This window comes from Chelonia mydas, chromosome 12 (assembly GCF_015237465.2).
Source record: "Chelonia mydas isolate rCheMyd1 chromosome 12, rCheMyd1.pri.v2, whole genome shotgun sequence".
Lineage (NCBI taxonomy): Eukaryota > Metazoa > Chordata > Testudines > Cheloniidae > Chelonia > Chelonia mydas.
Window position 1 is genome coordinate 1,042,005 of NC_051252.2, and position 17,942 is coordinate 1,059,946.

The 17,942-nt window shown below is 52.0% G+C and overlaps 1 protein-coding gene across 13 annotated transcripts in view; it reads left to right on the plus strand.

The window, feature by feature from the left end:
* The window catches only part of WDR59 (WD repeat domain 59), an 88,563-nt gene extending 73,754 nt beyond the window's left edge, over positions 1-14,809 (plus strand). For 2 of the 13 annotated variants that reach the window (XM_007064534.4, XM_027826948.2), the window contains 8 exons: positions 594-727; positions 2,819-2,900; positions 5,153-5,265; positions 7,340-7,487; positions 7,584-7,656; positions 9,817-9,943; positions 12,052-12,194; positions 14,000-14,809. In XM_007064534.4, the coding sequence (XP_007064596.2) occupies positions 594-727; positions 2,819-2,900; positions 5,153-5,265; positions 7,340-7,487; positions 7,584-7,656; positions 9,817-9,943; positions 12,052-12,194; positions 14,000-14,235 (1,056 nt within the window). In that variant the 3' untranslated portion in view covers positions 14,236-14,809. Of the gene's footprint in view, positions 1-568; positions 728-2,818; positions 2,901-5,152; positions 5,266-7,339; positions 7,488-7,583; positions 9,945-12,051; positions 12,195-13,999 lie in introns of those variants that run through there. The other 11 variants (XR_006285083.1, XM_037878191.2, XR_006285084.1 and 8 more) reach the window with 11 other exon arrangements.
* The last annotated feature ends 3,133 nt before the right edge of the window (positions 14,810-17,942 follow it).

Here is a 17,942-nt window from a genome sequence, read left to right on the forward strand (position 1 = left end):
TTGGTGAATGCTGTAGACAAGGAGGCACTGGAATCCAAGTCAGTCCCACCCTGGTCCTAGACAATGACACACAAAGGACCCATTAGAACTAGGTAGAAGAGACAACATGGGCATGTCAACTTCTCTTTGTAACTCTGGTCTGAAGCTAGCAGCAAATAAAGGACCTCCTCCCACACACCCCTGCTCAGAGCTCGTGCTGAGCTGAGTGGTGGTCCTGTGTACCGTGGGCTCTTGGGACCAGACCCAGAACCATTAAAGATATTTTACTGGTCCTTCTGCCACCCTTTCTGCGTATTATTGGCTTGCTAGGTATTGATTTGTTCTTACTGCCTACCCCCCTAGAATTTGTAAAATCCCTCTCAGGCGTGTGTGTTTGCCCTTGAGCTTGCCGACTTGCCTGCCTTTCACTTCCTAGAGATGGAGACACTTGTTAATTAATGTAATTATTATTGTTCTTCGGGGGGGTAACACACAGCTTTCGGAAGGCAGGGGTGGGTGCTGCTTGCATTACTCCTGATGCTCATGCATTGTTCCTGCCCTGATAACAGCTGCTGTCTTCCTCCCTCAGTTACTTGTTGCCATCTATTCTGCAGAAATCAAGGAGATGGAAAAGCAAGCGTGAGGGGACAGATGCCAATAACCGACCTATTAAAGCTGCTGGCAAAGTCATCATACAGGATATCTCTTGCCTGCTTCCCGTGCACAAATCGCTAGGGGAGCAATACATGTGAGTACCAGCCCACAGAGCCCTATCTCTAGCCCCGAAATAAGGTGGCCCTCAATGCCACCGCTGTGCTCTGCAGTGTCAAAATCAATCAACATCTTGTTCCACTGAGCACCATCCTTCACCTCTTGCATCATTCCCATGGTGTCCCTGTCTACCTAGGAGAGATGGCTTCTTTCCCAAAAACTTCTGGAAGGGATGCATGGTGAAGGAAATGTGGGAACCAGCGCCTGCCCTAGCAGCTGAAAATTGTATATCTGGCTGTTGCAGGACTTCATCATTTGAAACAAACATTGTGAGCGTGGGCCCCTTTTCATAGGGATGCATGTTAAAGGAGAACTCCAAAGGGTTGGTTTAGGAATGGGCTTTCGCCCTTTTTTGCTTCTTTACAATGGATGATGAGGCCTGGAAGTCTATAGCTATCTGTTTATCTCTCTGTCTACCTATGCGTGCAGATACACTCACTCTTCCTCTCTCTTGCTCTCAAAAAGGTGTTTTCAACTTTGTGTGCACGCGCGTTGTGACAAGATGGCCAATGTTCATATGGTGGGACCTGCCCTTTTCTTGTGGGGGGGGGGCATGGGGGCATTAAGACGCCACCCCTTACCCCTGCTCTTGGGTGCTGAGGGCCCCGCTAGTGGCCCGGGAAGGCAATAGAGGAGGGAAACGGGGGTGGGGTCTGGGTTTGCTCCTTGCTCTGAATCCCAGCCCCTCTCAGCCCCTGCAGGTTTCTTACCCTCAGTCCTTCAACGCTGTGGGGAGGGAGTCTCCCTGTCCTGCTGCAGCAGGGTCTCTCTTACCTCAGTTCTCTGGTCTTCCAAATCTCACAACAACCCTCCACACTCCAGTCCTCTCTCCTTCCTCCTCCCCCTCTGACTGCCTGGAGATTTTATTAGGTTCCTGACAGGGCCTTAATTGACAACAGGTGCTCCAATTAACCTGTAGCAACCCTCCCTAGTCTACAGGGAACCATGCCTTAATTAGCCTAGGGCTTATATATTTCCCCTCTAACACTCTACCACTGTTCTCAGACCTTCCTGTATCACAGCATAGTAATTTCAGGGCTGTGCATCGGTATTGTGAGTGCTTTCCTCTTAATCAAAAGTATGGAGGTGTTGAATCTTTATTAAAGACATCCTTTCTCCAATGTGCTAATTAGTCACTGAAGTTCTAAAGCAAACAAAAAAACAGATGGGAAAGCTCTTCTTTCAATTGCTACACTTTCATTTCCATTCTAGTGATCTTGTCATTCTCCCTCGTCAGCAGAGGACCTTTGAGGCGAGATGGTCCCTAAATGTCATGTGTTTTTAAAAAGGAAAAAAAAACACAAAATCCCTTCCCTACCTTTTCTATCTATCATAAAGAAGCAAAAATAACCCAGCCATTGGCCAATTGTTTCACGTTTGCAGGTTGTCTTTAAAGGGGGAGGGTCTCTTTCTGGTCCATTTGCTTGTAAGGTCTTACGTAGTCTTTTCCCCAGTACTCCCTGATAGGAATGGAAGCAGATGAAAGAGAAAATCATGGGGGTGTTTAGGGGAGCTGTGTTGCCGCCAGTGAGTGAGAGATCCGCCAAGTAGCTGTGAAATCCATGTACCGCCCCACTAATCCCTCAGTGCTGCTGGAGGCTTGTCAGTGGTGGCATGTCATCCCACCCAGGATCACACCTGGCTCCCCCTCAAAGTCTAGAGCTGGCTATAAAATGAACTGACTGGTGGATTGAATGGTAACAATAATTTGTAAATGGGGCAGCCCAGATGGCTATCAACTTCTGGGTACAAGAACAAATCTCAGCTCCACATTGCACCAGTATGTCACCATGGTAATAACTCTTTGGTGGTGGACCATCTCCGGACGACTGTCAGAGCAGATCCTGCTATTCACTGTTGGATTGAAACAGGACATTGTGCAGTGGACACTCTGTTAGGGCGGCTGGATGGCACGCGGTCGGGTGTCTCTTAATGACTGTGGAGGAAATGCTGATCGATCTGACCCTGCAGTGTGATTAGGGAGTTCTGTCCAGTAGTCGTGATCCATAGCCAACCCTCCCTTGGTAAGTAGCGTGTCAGTAAGAGATGAGCCGTCTTTCTTTTTCAGACTGAACGTCAGTAACATTCAGGAGACCTGCCAGAAGAATGCCTCCTCAGCCCTGGCAGCTGGACGTAGGGATCTTGTCCAGGTATTGGGCTTGCCCTTTATCTAGAGCACAGCAGCTGAATGGGACGCCTTAGTGAACACGTTACTCTTGTCTTGTCATTCTCATGCCATTATCCTGGATTTCAAGGGCATGGCTGGGTCATTGGGGCACAGCAGTCGCTCCAGAGACCATCTGGAAGGGTTAAGACGAGTTGTCCCTGGTAACTGGGGCAGAAGCACTGACACTTTTGTAACGTCTCATTGAGAAATCCCTGGCCAGGCCAGCAAATGGTTCGTTTCATACCCTTTGCCAAACCAGCTGAGATGACTCGGTGCTCTGAGAATTTCTCATAGGCCAACCTAGACACAGGGCGTGCTACTGTGTCAGTGACTGGAATGGCCATGCATCAAAATCACTGCAGCCGCTGTAAGCATTTTGGCAAGAGGAACTCTCTTTCTTCTACTTGTGGGGCTCATACCAATAGGGACGATTATGGCTGTGCTGTGCTGGTACTGAATACAAAAGGCGGACAGCCTGTGCCCCAAAGACCTTACAATCTAATAGTGTTTTGGGTATTGAGACTTTCCTTTTCTCCATCACGCTGCTTACTTTGCATTGGATTCCACTGCGCCGGTGAAAACAGACTAGTTTCAGTTTCATTTTGTTTGTACTCTGTTACTTTCTGATTCTCCTACCTTAGCAGGATAGTCTGATGTTTGTGTTGCAAACCCTCCAACAAAACGTTATACCTTTAAACCACTATTTCATTTGATTTGCTTAAGTTCATACAAATGTTTCAATTCATTTTAAGCTTTTTTTAAAAAAATGTTTTAAAAACCTAAATGTCGGCCTTAAAAATATTTGTGTTCCTTAAATATAAACCACAAACATTTTCTGATTCACGTGATGTAAGGATTAAAAGGATCCAATAGCACATCATAGGAAAGGCTAATTCCTAGAAGGATTTACTGGCTGATTGCTGCAGCGCTTACACCACTTTTGCATTTCATTCCCCCACCTGCATTGCAGCATTACAGAAATGTCCTGCTCCTCAGCTGAGACCTGGAGCCCCGAGCTGCAGCATGACAATTTCCCAATGTCCCCTTATGAGCCTGCTTTGTATGAATTACCCTGCTTTCCCCTGGCCCCTGTGGCCTGCTGCTTCACTCAGGGCCTGCTTTGCTTCTGTACTTCAATCCTTTCCAGTCTCCCCAGGTCCCACAGTGCTGCCACACTGCTGAAATTCCCTGGCTCTGTTTCTTTGCATTCTGTGTTCTCTCCACCTTCCTGTTCTCTCCCATGTTCTCAGCTCTCCTGTCTTGTCTCTTACCTGCCATTGCCCTTCTAACACCTCCCTCCCTGCCCTCTTCCTTTTCTGTGACGGAATCAGTGGTTCACCCTCAGCTAGAATACTGTGTGCAGTTTTGGTCACCCCATCTCACAAAGCTATAGCAGAAATCCTAGCGAGGGGTTAAAGACTGGTGATAAGAGTGAATGAGTCCTAGAGAGATGTCTCAGTGGAGAGAGATTGAAAAGTCTGGGACAGTTTAGTTTAGAAGGGAGGCAAATCAGAGGGGATGTGATAGAGTATACAAAATAATGAATGGGGTAGGTATACAGATGGCAAATGAGGTGCTCCTCATGCATAATAAAAGAACAAGAAGCATTCAATAAAACTGAAAGGCAGCAAATTTAAAACTGATCAAAGGTCAAGTGTTTTAATATGTTCTAGTTCACCTGTGGAACTCATTGACACAGTGTCACAGAGGTCAAGAGCACCATCAGATTTTAAAAATCAGATTAGACGCTTATTGATGATGATAACCTCCCACTGCCTGGCATAAACCAACCTCAAAATGAGTGGGGGTTAAGAAGAAACTCCTATCAACGATTTATTCCATAATTGTTCCCTAGGGAACTTCTTGCACATTGCACTGAAGTATTTGGTGCTGTCTGCTGTCACAGACAGGCTAATAGACTAGATGGACCCCAGGTCTGGTCTGGTCTGTCAATGGGGATCCCTCCCCAACAGCTAACACTGCTTTCCTGCAGCTAAGAGGTAGCTAGTTGGTTCACATGACTGACTGATTCTCCATGATTATGGAGCCCAACTCCAAAACCATCAGGGTTTGGCTGATTCTGGGGCCTCTAGCAAATCAGCTGTACCTGTTAAGAAAGAATTCTGCCATTATTGAACCTTGCATGCCTAACTGCAGCGTGAGGTCAGAGCCCTCAGTGCAGGTATATTTCTGTTTCTAGTTGTCTTTGACGCTGTTTCTCTTGTATCTGTCCAGGTCTGGTCACTGGCTACGGTAGCCACAGATCTCTGTCTTGGACCAAAGTCTGACCCGGATTTGGAGACACCCTGGGCTCAACATCCATTTGGACGTCAGCTCCTGGAGTCCTTGTAGGTCTCTGAAGGCTCAAAGCAGGGGCAGCGGTAGTCTCTGGAGCAGAGCTGTTCAGAGCTGAAAGTTGTAGGGTCTTGTTTCAGACTCAAATGAGAGGAGCTGCTTGCTAATCCCAGTGACTTTGAGCTAAGAGATCCTGCCTAAAGGCTGATGCAGGGATAACCAGTGCATAACCTCTAGTTGTGGAGTTCTCTTGCACTTCTTGTGACTGCCCACACCTTTAGTATGGGGTTACAGGACATGGGGAGACTGCTCCATCTCCATCGTGAGGTGCACGTTCATGGGACAAGGAGGGAAGCCACAAATCTGTTTATTGCAAATAGAAGGCAGCCCTGGCACTCTCGTCAAGTGACCACCTGCCCTTCGGCTGAGCTAAGATTAGCTTCTGCTCTGATGTAATGTGTATGGTACACTATGTGGTGCTCCAAGACATCTGGATTGACTAGCACGGAGGAGGCCTGATGTAAGGGGGAACTGCTGCTTTTATCCAGGATGCTTTCCCTCGCCACCTTCCAACTGAATGTCTTGATTTGCTGCCAGTTTAACAATCAAATTCCCTGCTGTCGCTCCAAGTACAAACTATCTCTTGTCATCCAGAGAGCCTTCTGGTAGCTACCTCCATTAAGGCCTGATTGACACTCAGATCTCTTGCACAGCACATTACCTGCCTGATGACCTTGATCTGAATCTGTTTGGACAGGAAGTGTTGATAGCCGATGCTAATCTGCTCTGAAGCTTAGAATCTGCTTTAAGTTGCTTTGCTGACAGCTCTGCCAAACCTGCTATATGGGCTCTGCCCTAGTTCTGCCCTGGTATGGGAAAGAGGGACAGTCCATTCTTATAACCATCCTCCAACCAGTGCCAGTCTCCGTCCTTCACCAAGACGGTGAAGAGAACTCCCTTTGTTGGTGCTGCTCTTATGTTTGGCTGGGAGGAAGCATCTGTGGTTTGTATTGCAGTAAAGCCTGTGGATGCCAATCAGAAAACAGGGCCCTGCTGTGCTAGGTACTATGCAGACACAGTTAAAAGATAGTCCCTGCCCCAAAAGAGCTTGCAGTCTACATTATCGCCTGACACAACAGGTGGATGAGGCAAAGGGGAGGAGGGAGAAGGGAAGTGGGAGATAACTACATCAGTCAAACGATAATAAGCAGAGATCTTAGTTCACTATCTTCCTTGCCATGAACAGTTATCTCCACTAATTCACCTAGTTTGACCTCTTGACAGCGGCCAAATCTGCTGTCTCTGTCTCAGGTACCAGTGTATTCGTAGCAGGGCTTTGGAGCTGTGCTCTGGCTCTGCTCCAGCTCTAGGCAAAAACCTGCAGCTCCAGTGCTCCGGAGCTGCTCCGGGCCAAAGCCCTGATTCGTAGGACATGGCACAATCTCCACATGTCCAAACAGATAAAATTCACCCCAAATCCCCATTCATCTCCTATTAATTATCCTGCTTGTAGAGAGCAGAGTGCACACTTTGGATCTCTCATTTGGATCCCATCTCCTGCCAGTGTTGCAGGCTGCTCTATATTAAATCCATCCCCAACCGTCCCTATCAACTAACTCTCTTTAGGAATCAAACTTTGGTCTCATCCCCGTTGCTCTGGCCTATAAGCTGGGGTTGGGATCTGGGCAGGGAGTGGCCCCAGGAGCCTGAGAAGTCTGAGTATCTTCACCAAAATGATCAGACAGCGAGTTTCATGGCTCAAATTAACCTTGCTCCTGCAGAACTGCTCTTTGGAGCTGTGCAGACCCCAGGATCCTTGGGCATGCCCAGTGCAGATGGGGTCTGTAAGAAACACCCCACAGTAAGGGATTAGGTACCCCCATGCGGAGAGGCATCATCTCTTGGGAATTAGGTCTTGATTGTCTATCCAACTGGAAGCTCTTTTATCTATTTATTTGTAAAGTAATGAAAAGGAGAGTCTATTTCCCCCAGACCCCATACACCCTCTGAGCAGCAGGGCATAGTTAGTTCCATAAGGTCCCCCAATCCCTGGCCTGCTGTCAGCGTTCCCTTTGGCTGGTGAACTCTGCCTCAGCTCCTGCTCTCTCCCTTTTCCTCCTCTCTCAGGCTGGCTCACTACTGTCAGCTCCATGACGTGCAGACCCTGGCCATGCTCTGCAGTGTGTTTGAGGCCCAGTCCAGGCTGCAGGGATGCGTGAGTTCCTCTGGACCCTTCCCTCAGCGCTCCTCCAACGGGCTCTCCCACAGCCGATATGTATGCACAGCCATTTCTTTCCAACTGCTTTTCTTGAAAATCTGAAATAGCTTTGGTTCGTGTGTGACACAACTTTCTCTTGTTTCCACCCAACAGCCCAGCTTTACGTCTTCGGGCTCCTGTTCCAGCATGTCAGATCCTGGACTCAACACTGGAGGCTGGAACATAGGTATGGAGAGGCAGGGGAGTGGACAGGTAGAGGAAATGACTTTATTCGCATGAGCACCCTAGGCAATAAATGGCTATCTGTGGTGGTGATGGTGGTAAAGAATTGCAAGTGGTTGTGGATCTGAGAAGCAAAGAGCAAAATTCCATGGTGTTTTTTTTTGGTGCGTCAGGTACCATGGCTGGAAATGAGCATGACTCCAAGTGCCATCTGCCCTTGTTAATGGTTTAATGTTGATGTTTCTTATGACTCTTCCGTCCTTCCATAGTGTGTTCTGTCAAACTGTGCACTGGTGGAACGAGTCTCCCTGCAAAATTCACCCTGATGTGCACGAGGACTCCAGGTCACTGTCAGCCCGCTGGATGGGAGATCACACTGGAGCCAAAACCAGCTCTCTCTATGGCAGTGTCTCTCCCCATGGCAGATGGGTGGTGGGACAAACCACTCAGGATGACCCTATTACTAGACAACATGTCTCTCTGATATTGGACTACAAGGAACCGAGGCAGCTTGCTTTGTCTAATAGAGCAAACCTTCCCCAAGCCCCATTCAGCTTTCGAGGACTTGATTCCAAACATCCGTCCCATCCCTTCTATTTTCCCGGGTATTTGTGACCAAAGATAAGTAGTTGGCTGTGGCTGGTGATATTTTGCTCCTCTCCTGGCTTGGCAGATGCTCCAGGTGACGCTGCCTTGTTGCTGTGCTGGTCACACAAGGTGATATGGGATCATTGCTGCCAGAGCACTTGTCCAGTTTGAAGCCAGTCGTTCTGTACACCGCAGCCCATAGCCATTACCAGTTGGGACACTTCAGATATTTGCTGGAAGGGCTATGACCAGGGACTTCGCGTTTTCTCTCTACTCCAGAGTTGTGGGAGAGGCGCTTGCTTTTTGACTTTGCGATGGCCTAGCTAGAATAGTGGCAGTCGGGAAGGCTCGAGTGTCAGTGGCAGCCCTTACAAGTGACACAAATACTTTGGATCCTACAAGCATTTCCCACCAAGTTAACGCTTTTCAGAAAAGTCAGCATTCAGGGCTGACTTGTTTCCCCAGGGTCCAGTGTAATGCCATTTACATGATATTTGACTCTCAATGGCCTACCTGGCTGAGCACAACATTGGGCCCAAGCAGCAGCAAACCTTTAATCGCTCCATGCAGTTTGCAGCTATCTATGGAACAGGGAAGGGAGCAGAAGCAAGGACAATCCCACTGATGTTGGTGTGCCACTCTTCTCCCTACACCCAGGGGTCATGCGCTTCTCTGAAAGATTTCCTCCATGAGGCCCCTTTTGATACCAGCGTCCTCACATGGCCCTAGAGGAACAAGAATCCTCCCCTCCCCCAGCCCAAGGTGTGGAACCCCTGACACCAGCGTGCTCCCAGCCACTGGGAATGGAACTGTACTGATGCTAACTTTCCTACCAGCACCCAGCGGTGCAAGTCTCCTGTGAAGTGATCTGTGTGTTTTCATATGGGTTGGAAGACCAGGTGCAGCCTTCTGAATCCAGATTCCCTGTGTCCTGGGAGCCTTCTCCCCATACAGTCATTGCATGGCCCCTTTGCTGGGGAGCTGGAGGGATGCTCTCAAGAGGCTGATTGCAAATGAAAGGGTTGGCTCTGGCTCCCTGCGATGTAGCAGTGTTTGTAATGGTGTAGACCAGGGGTTCTCAGCCTTTTGCTATCTGAGGCCCCCACAACATGCTCTAAAACTCCACAGCCCACCTGTGCCTCAACAACTGGTTTTCTGCATATAAAAACCAGGACTGGTATTAAGGGTTAGCAAGCAGGGCAATTGCCCAGGGCCCCACATCGCAGGGGGTACCATGAAGCTAAGTTACTCAGGCTTCTGCTTCAGCCCCAGGTGGCGGGGCTCAGGGCCATGCAGTGGAGCTTCGGCTTTCTGCCCTGGGCCCCAGCGAGTCTAACACTGGTCCTGCTTGGCAGACCCCCGAAACTTGCTCACAGCCCCCGGGGAGCGCCCCGGACCCCTGGTTGAGACGTACTGGTGTAGAAGACAATATTAACACTTCCTAGGGTGGGAGAGCACATAGCTGCACATGCTTCCATCTAACTTTCACATCTCCTCCCCACATCACAGAGCCCCATTCATACCCCACTCATCACTGCCTTTCTGGGGCACATTAACCATCTTTTGACTTGTGCAGCAAGCAAAGAGACAGAGCACACATTCACCGCCTGGTGTGAGTCTTCGCCTGATGACCTCCGCTACGGAAACCTGACGTACGCTGACCACCGGGAGCGCGAGAGAGATCAACACGACAAGAACAAAAGGTAGCACTCAGCAACTCCCGTTTGTGCAGCTTCTGGGCAGTTCATAGAATCATAGAATATCAGGGTTGGAAGGGACCTCAGGAGGTCATCTAGTCCAACCCCCTGCTCAAAGCAGGACCAATCCCCAACTAAATCATCCCAGCCAGGGCTTTGTCAAGCCTGACCTTAAAAACTTCTAGGGAAGGAGATTCCACCACCTCCCTAGGTAGCGCATTTCAGTGTTTCACCACCCTCCTAGTGAAAAAGGTTTTCCTAACATCCAACCTAAATCTCCCCCACTGCAACTTGAGACCATTACTCCTTGTTCTGTCATCTGCTACCATTGAGAACAGTCCAGAGCCATCCTCTTTGGAACCCCCTTTCAGGTAGTTGAAAGCAGCTATCAAATCCCCCCTCATTCTTCTCTTCCGCAGACTAAACATCCCCAGTTCCCTCAGCCTCTCCTCATAAGTCATGCGTTCCAGTCCCCTAATCATTTTTGTTGCCCTCCACTGGACTCTCCAATTTTTCCACATCCTTCTTGTAGTGTGGGGCCGAAAACTGGACACAGTACTCCAGATGAGGCCTCACCAATGTCGAACAGAGGGGAACGATCACGTCCCTCAATCTACTGGCAGTGCCCCTACTTATACATCCCAAAATGCCATTGGCCTTCTTGGCAACAAGGGCACACTGTTGACACATATCCAGCTTCTCGTCCACTGTAACCCCTAGGTCCTTTTCTGCAGAACTGCTGCCGAGCCATTCGGTCCCTAGTCTGTAGCGGTGCATTGGATTCTTCCGTCCTAAGTGCAGGACTCTGCACTTGTCCTTGTTGAACCTCATCAGATTTCTTTTGGCCCAATCCTCCACTTTGTCTAAGTCCCTCTGTATCCTATCCCTACCCTCCAGCGTATCTACCACTCCTCCCAGTTTAGTGTCATCTGCAAACTTGCTGAGGGTGCAATCCACACCATCCTCCAGATCATTAATGAAGATATTGAACAAAACCGGCCCCAGGACCGACCCCTGGGGCACTCCACTTGATACCGGCTGCCAACTAGACATGGAGCCATTGATCACTACCCGTTAAGCCTGACAATCTAGCCAGCTTTCTATCCACCTTATAGTGCATTCATCCAGCCCATACTTCTTTAACTTGCTGACAAGAATACTGTGGGAGACCGTGTCAAAAGCTTTGCTAAAGTCAAGGAACAACACGTCCATTGCTTTCCCTTCATCCACAGAGCCAGTTATCTCGTCATAGAAGGCAATTAGATTAGTCAGGCGTGACTTGCCCTTGGCGAATCCATGCTGACTGTTCCTGATCACTTTCCTCTCCTCTAAGTCCTTCAGAATTGATTCCTTGAGGACCTGCTCCATGATTTTTCCAGGGACTGAGGTGAGGCTGACTGGCCTGTAGTTCCCAGGATCCTCCTCCTTCCCTTTTTTAAAGATGGGCACTACATTAGCCTTTTTCCAGTCATCTGGGACCTCCTCCGATCGCCATGAGTTTTCACAGATAATGGCCAATGGCTCTGCAATCACATCCACCAACTGCTTTAGCACTCTCGGATGCAACCGAGGTCCTTGTCCCCTGACCGCCCCCATGGACTTGTGCTCGTCCAGCTTTTCTAAATAGTCCCGAACCACTTCTTTCTCCACAGAGGGCTCTGTAGTTCTCAGAGTCAGCTGGAAGGCTGTCTAGCTAGCTGTTCCGTGGTGGCATTACAGCTAATCAAGGGAGAGTTGGCAAGCCCTTAGTCCAAACTTTCACTCAGTTAGTGGTCTTGAAAGCTTAATGCTCCAGACCAATTCTGCTCAAGTGATTGGCTGACTGCCTGTGAAATCTTTTCATGAATCAGCTGCAGCGAGGGCTTCAGAAGAGAACCTGATCCTCCCCCACACATCCTAGTTCCAATGACAGATGTGGTCCACTCAGGCTCACCGTGACATTGTCATTCAAAAAATTATAACACTGTCTGAGAGACTAGGAAAATAAGATGTTGCTCCCGTAGCTACCTGAGAAGTGACTTCATAGCCATTGCTGGTGGCTGGGTTGAGAATCGCAGCCAGAGCTGTGGTGAGTGAACAGATCAAGTGACTGACTGTGTGGGTCTCTCCTCCAGGCTCCTGGACCCTGCCAACACTCAGCAGTTTGATGACTTCAAGAAATGCTACGGGGAAATCCTTTATCGCTGGGGTCTACGAGAGAAACGGGCTGAGGTTCTGAAGTTCGTCTCCTGTCCTCCCGACCCGCACAAGGGAATTGGTGAGTGTGTAATTCTGCCTCTTCCAGCTACCCTGTAGTGTCCTTGTCCTGCCTCAAAGGTTTGGGGATAAATATTCAGCAGACATGATGATCTAAGATGTATCCATTAAGTCCATCAAGAGACTGGCTGTGGCAGAAAATTGCTTGGTAAGTACTCAGCCCCCCCCCCCCCCCCCCCCCCCCCCCCCCCACCCCCCCCCCCCCGTTGGCAGTTCACAGTGGAGATGGGATCTTTAGATCTTGGCTAAGTGGCTTTGTGTGTGGGACGGAGGGATGTTACTAGCTGAAAGTGTGTTTACCACTGTGTAGTGATGGCCTCTTGACAGTGCTAGAGGCTGTTCCTCATCTGGGGTAGTATGGGGAACCAACCCAATCGCTGACTATGGATTAAGAGGTTCTCACAATGTCTAGTGCAGAGGTGGGCAAACTATGGGCCACACCCGGCCTGGCCCTTGAGCTCCTGGCCGGGGAGGCTTGCCCCCGGCCCCTCCCCTGCTGTCCCCCCTCCTCCGCAGCCTCAGCTCGCCATGCTGCCAGCGCTCTGTGCGGCAGGGCTGCGAGCTCCTGCCAGGCAGCAAGGTGGCGTGGCTACCAGACATGCTGCTCTGAGCGGCATGGTAAGGGGGAGGGGGCGGGGTAATTGGATAAGGGGCAGGAGGTCCCGGGGGGCAGTCAGGGGACAGGGGGTGGTTGGATGGGGTGGAGGTTTGGGGGGGGGCAATCAGGGGATGAGGAACAGGAGGGGTTGGATAGGTGTGGGAGTCCCAGGGGGCCTGTCAGGGGTAGAGGTGGGGACAGGGAGCGGGGGGGGGGTTGGGTAGGGTGGGGGGTCAGGGGACAAGGAGGGGGCAGTCAGGGGACAAGGAGCAGGGGGGGTTGGATGGGTGGGGGATTCTGAGGGTGGCGGGAAGTGGGAGGGGGTGGATAGGGGGCAGGGGCCAGGCTGTTTGGGGAGGCACAGCCTTCCCTACCCAGCCCTCCATACAGTTTTGGAACCCTGATGTGGTCCTCGGGCCAAAAAGTTTGCCCACCCCTGGTCTAGTGGGTAGAATCACAAAAGCCTGTTTTCTGGCTTTAGGAAACCCAGCCTGAAAATGGGTGGGCAAGACACTCCCCCAAACCCTGTGGCTGCCCATTGCAGTTCTCCAGCAGGCCTAGCAAGAGGAAGGCACACTGCACTTCTGGGTGGGCGTAATGTCAGACAGGAAAGCAGCATTAGCAGCAGCTGTGAGGAAGCTCGCTTTGCCCCGTCACCTTGTCATTGGGCTGGAAGAGCAGAGCAGCCTGGATCATGGCTGCTCTTCTCCAGGAAAATGGCAGCCTCACACCAGAGGTCGTCTTTGCTCCCCCTGACATGCTGGGCTTGGCTTGTGCCTGTTTGTTTCTCATGGAGGAGATGGATGCTAGAGACAAAATTCTTCAGAAATGTAGAGAGAGAAGAGGGCAGCTGAGGATTTCACCTCCACAGCACCTCAGTCCAGCCCAGGTTAGTCATGGCTAAAAGCAGTTCCCTTCTCCTGACGCTGTTCGGACGGCTTGTTTTAATGGGTCTCGTGCTGTGATGTCTCCGCCTAACTGGGTTGTCTCAGCAGAGCAGCAAAAGAATGTAACAGGCTTGTGAGAAGAACTCTGCTCTTACTCAGGGAGGCAGGCTCCCCAGGTCAGGTCGGAGGCAGATCAGCAGGGCTGGCGGAAGACGAGGGAGACTGCCCCGGGGATCAGTAGAGAGCTGCAGTCTCCAGGGCTATAGGGGCCAGCAGTAACTGTTTTTCTCTCTGTTTCTTTTCCCCCTCCCCTGCTGCCAGAGTTCGGGGTGTACTGCACTCACTGCCGCAGCGAGGTGCGGGGCACCCAGTGCGCCATCTGCAAGGGCTTCACTTTCCAGTGCGCCATCTGCCACGTGGCAGTGCGAGGCTCCTCCAATTTCTGTCTGACTTGTGGGCATGGAGGACACACCAGTCACATGATGGAGTGGTTTCGCACCCAGGAAGTGTGCCCCACCGGCTGCGGGTGCCACTGCCTGCTTGAGAGCACGTTCTGAGCAGAGAGCGTCCCAGAACGGGATCTAATACTTATTCCTAAACCACGGTCAGTCAGCTTCTCTCCACAGTATCTACAGAGGATGCCTATGGGGGCTGAAGCAGGGTTTCCTTGCTGTGCATTGTACTGGTATTACCAAATGCTTCCCGTCTTCCAACATCTTCCCAGGTGGCTCTAGCTAGAAGTGGCCAAACTCCCTGTGCCGTTGCTCATAATGCCATTCTGGGAAAATCAGGCTCGGCTAGAACGGGTACATGGCGGGCGGTTCGTCTCCCTGGGGCTGGAGGGAGTGTGTGAAACACCCCCTCTGGAGGGTCTTTCCAAGGGCCTCCTGGGGGGAAGAAGTTGGACAAGATCAAGTCCCCTGACAAAGACAATCCTCTTAACTAAGTTAAGGTGAAACTCGTTTCCAGACAGGAGTGAAGTTCCAATCTTAACTCAGTCTTCAAAGAGCAAATAGACAATGGGACTCTGAGCGAAGACATTTCAATACCAAGGAGTCAGGGGAGATTTTTTTAATGTTTTTTCTGAACTGCGATTTCTTGGCCTAATAAAATTCTGTTAATCACATGAAACAAAAGGATCAATCTACCTTTTAAATGATAATTTCCTAGTTTCCTATTCAGTTGGTTAATAACTGTAGATGGTATGATCCCCCCTGCCCCAGCTCAGTGCAGTCAGTACAGGGTTTACAATGGCTCCGGTGGCGCCAGGCCCACACTTGGAAGGGGCCCGCAAAGGGTTAATCCAGCCTGGGCCACAGCCCAGCAATGTGAAGAGTCAGCAACTTCCCAGCGCCAGCTGAAACACTCAGCAGCCTGGGGAGTGCAGTGCGCAGGTGCAAAAGGAACTGGGTGTTGCAGGGTGTGCTGGGAGTTGTAGTTTGCACGCCTCTGTGTTTCACTGGGGCCCTGGGCTGCCAGCTGCAGTACTAGTCCCAGAATGCCCCGCGCCATGCTACCAGCCACCCCAGCTTAAATTGTCAGAGCAGACCAAAAAGAAACCCCAACCAAGGAAATGGCCTGGTGCTAATCCTGCTGCGCTCCCTTCCCCCTTGGAGCTCCTGGCTCCCACCACCCCTGAGTCTCCCCTACTCTCCTGGGGCGGTGGCAGGGCCGCCCAGAGGATTCAGGGGGCCTGGGGTCTTTTTGGTGGAGGGGGTCCTTCCGCTCAGGGTCTTTGGGGCACTTCGCTGAAAACATGGAGTGGAAGGACCCCCTGCTGCCGAAGTGCCACCGAAAACTCTTGTGGGGGCCCCTGTGGGGCCCAGGGCAAATCGCCCCACTTGCCCCTCCTCTGGGCAGCTCTGGGCGGTGGGGAGCTGGGGGCAGCCCCCCAGCAAATGTGATGCCTGTGGGCTCCTGGGCACTGTCTCAACCCTGCACTTCAGGTGGGGGTGGTGGTCTGTAGTCCCTGGGAGCAGGGCGGGGTGGTGACAGTGGGACTTGTCAGTGCTGGCTTCTGTGCCCCCTGCCAGTGGGAATGCCCAGGAACTGCCTTGCACTCCAGGGAGGGGAGGGGGCACAGCCCAGTTTTGCAGGAAAGGGGCAGTTGTGGGGCAAGTCAGGGTGCGATGTGGGAGCTGGCAGTGACTCCGTGTGGGGGGTGTAGGAGAAGAAGGGTGTTTAAGGTGGGGGTTGGTGTGACGGGGCAGAGGGAGGGAGAGGAGGGAGAGTCTGGGTTGAAGATGGGGGTTGGCTCAGTGTGTGTGTGTTGGGGGGCGGGTAGTAGAAGAGAGGGAGGTGACAGCCCTGGGGTGAAAGTGTGTGGGAGGGTAGGCAGTAGCAGGGAGATTGAGGAGAGCCTTTGTAAGGGGATTAGTTGTGTGGGATGGGGACAATAGGAGGGGGTGGGGGAAGAGCCCAGGTGTGAAGATTGTTTGGGGGGGGGGAGGTGGTGGGGAGATGCAGGTGTGACACCACTGCCTGCTACATCCAGGCTTAATATAGCTTAAGTGTGCTAATTAAGCACTTGTGTTCAGGACCCCAAGCAGACCGAGTGTTTAAAGAAAAAAGGCAAAACTAACAAACAAGCCCCCTCCCACACAAACCAAATTCAGTGGTGTTCTGGGTACTTTGATGTTAGCCTCGTTTGTTCTCTGTGGGCTGAGTGAAGGTCTCAGTGTTGCCGGCACCCAGTGCTGAGAGGCAAAACAACAGCAGGGGTTGGTTCGCTACCCCGTGTGCTTCACCCAATAATCACAACAGGGTGGAGAAGCAGAAAAGTTTATTTGCAGCTGCAAAAAGGTACAGGGAGAATAAGATCTCAAGCTGCCCTAAGTATCCATATAGCCAGCTAATCCAGTTCCCAGCTAGTTCCCTTGTTTTTTGTATCATTTGTTAAACTATACATAAAGCTGCTTTATTCAGCATTTTTCTTCCATATCTGCCCTGTTTGGCCTTGTTTAGTTTCAGGCAGTCGGACTCTGCAACATATTGTTGCAGATCCTCAGCATAACTGCTGCGAGTGCCTCCAGGCGGGGGGGGGGGCAAGGACACTTGGGCCTTGTACACATAACTGCTGCGAGTGCCTCCAGGCGGGGGGGCCAAGGATACTTGGGCCTAGTGCGAGGGGGCTTCATCGACACTCGTGGTCTTCCATCCCCTCAAGTTACCTAGTGGCCATGCCCCAGTGTCCCCAACATCAGTGTGGCTTCAGCTATCTTACTTTGTTTTTGAATAAATGTTTTCATTCCCATCCCGGCAATACATTTACGGTGGCCTCAATGGTGCTGTCATGCTGGGACCACGCTTGGAAGGGGCACATCACGACCACATGGGGGCCCACGAACGAACGTCTGGTGCTCAGCCTTCGGTCAGGTTTCAGAGGAGCAGCCGCGTTAATCTGTATCCGCAAAAAGAACAGGAGGGCTTGTGGCACCTTAGAGACGAACCACTTTATTGGAGCGGGAGCTTCCGCGAGCTCCCGCTCCCTCCGTCGGCTGCAGGCACGAAAGCCTGCGCGCCAATAAACTGGTTCATCGCTAAGGTGCCCCAAGCCGTCCTGTGTCAGTGTGACGGGCCGAGGCCCAGCCTGGACGGGGCACAGGGTTCCCTCTGCCCCCCAGGGCGGGCAGCCACCTTTCTCCTCTGAAACGCCCTGTGCCTGAAATCAGGCCCTGGAAATCTCGGAATGGGGGGACTGATCCTCTCTCTTCAGTACGGATTAGATTTTTTTTTAAATGGGAGCGAGGCAGGGCACCCCCGGCTCGGCTCGGCGTCTCTGCCCGGCCAGGGCATCCCCGGCTTGGCTCGGCGTCTCTGCCCGGCCAGGGCATCCCCGGCTCGGCTCGGCGTCTCTGCCCGGCCAGGGCATCCCCCGGCTCGGCTCGGCGTCTCTGCCCGGCCAGGGCACCCCCGGCTCGGCTCGGCGTCTCTGCCCGGCCAGGGCACCCCCGGCTCGGTGTCTCTGCCCGGCCAGGGCATCCCCGGCTCGGCTTGGTGTCTCTGCCCGGCCAGGGGCTGCCCCGGGGACCAGCTTCAGAGGCGCCGGGCGCGCAGCGACGCGACGCTTCCTTGAGCCCGCGGCGCCCCCGCGGCCGGCAGGGGGCAGAGGCGACACCCGCAGCTCAGCCCTGCGGACCCGCCGCAGCAGGGGGCGTCTGTCCGGCCACGTGCGCCTTCCGCGCGCGGCCCGGCTCGCGACGGGCGCTCTCCAGCGCAGGGCACAGCGCATGCGCCCCGCGGCGCCGTCCCGTCCCGGCTCGGC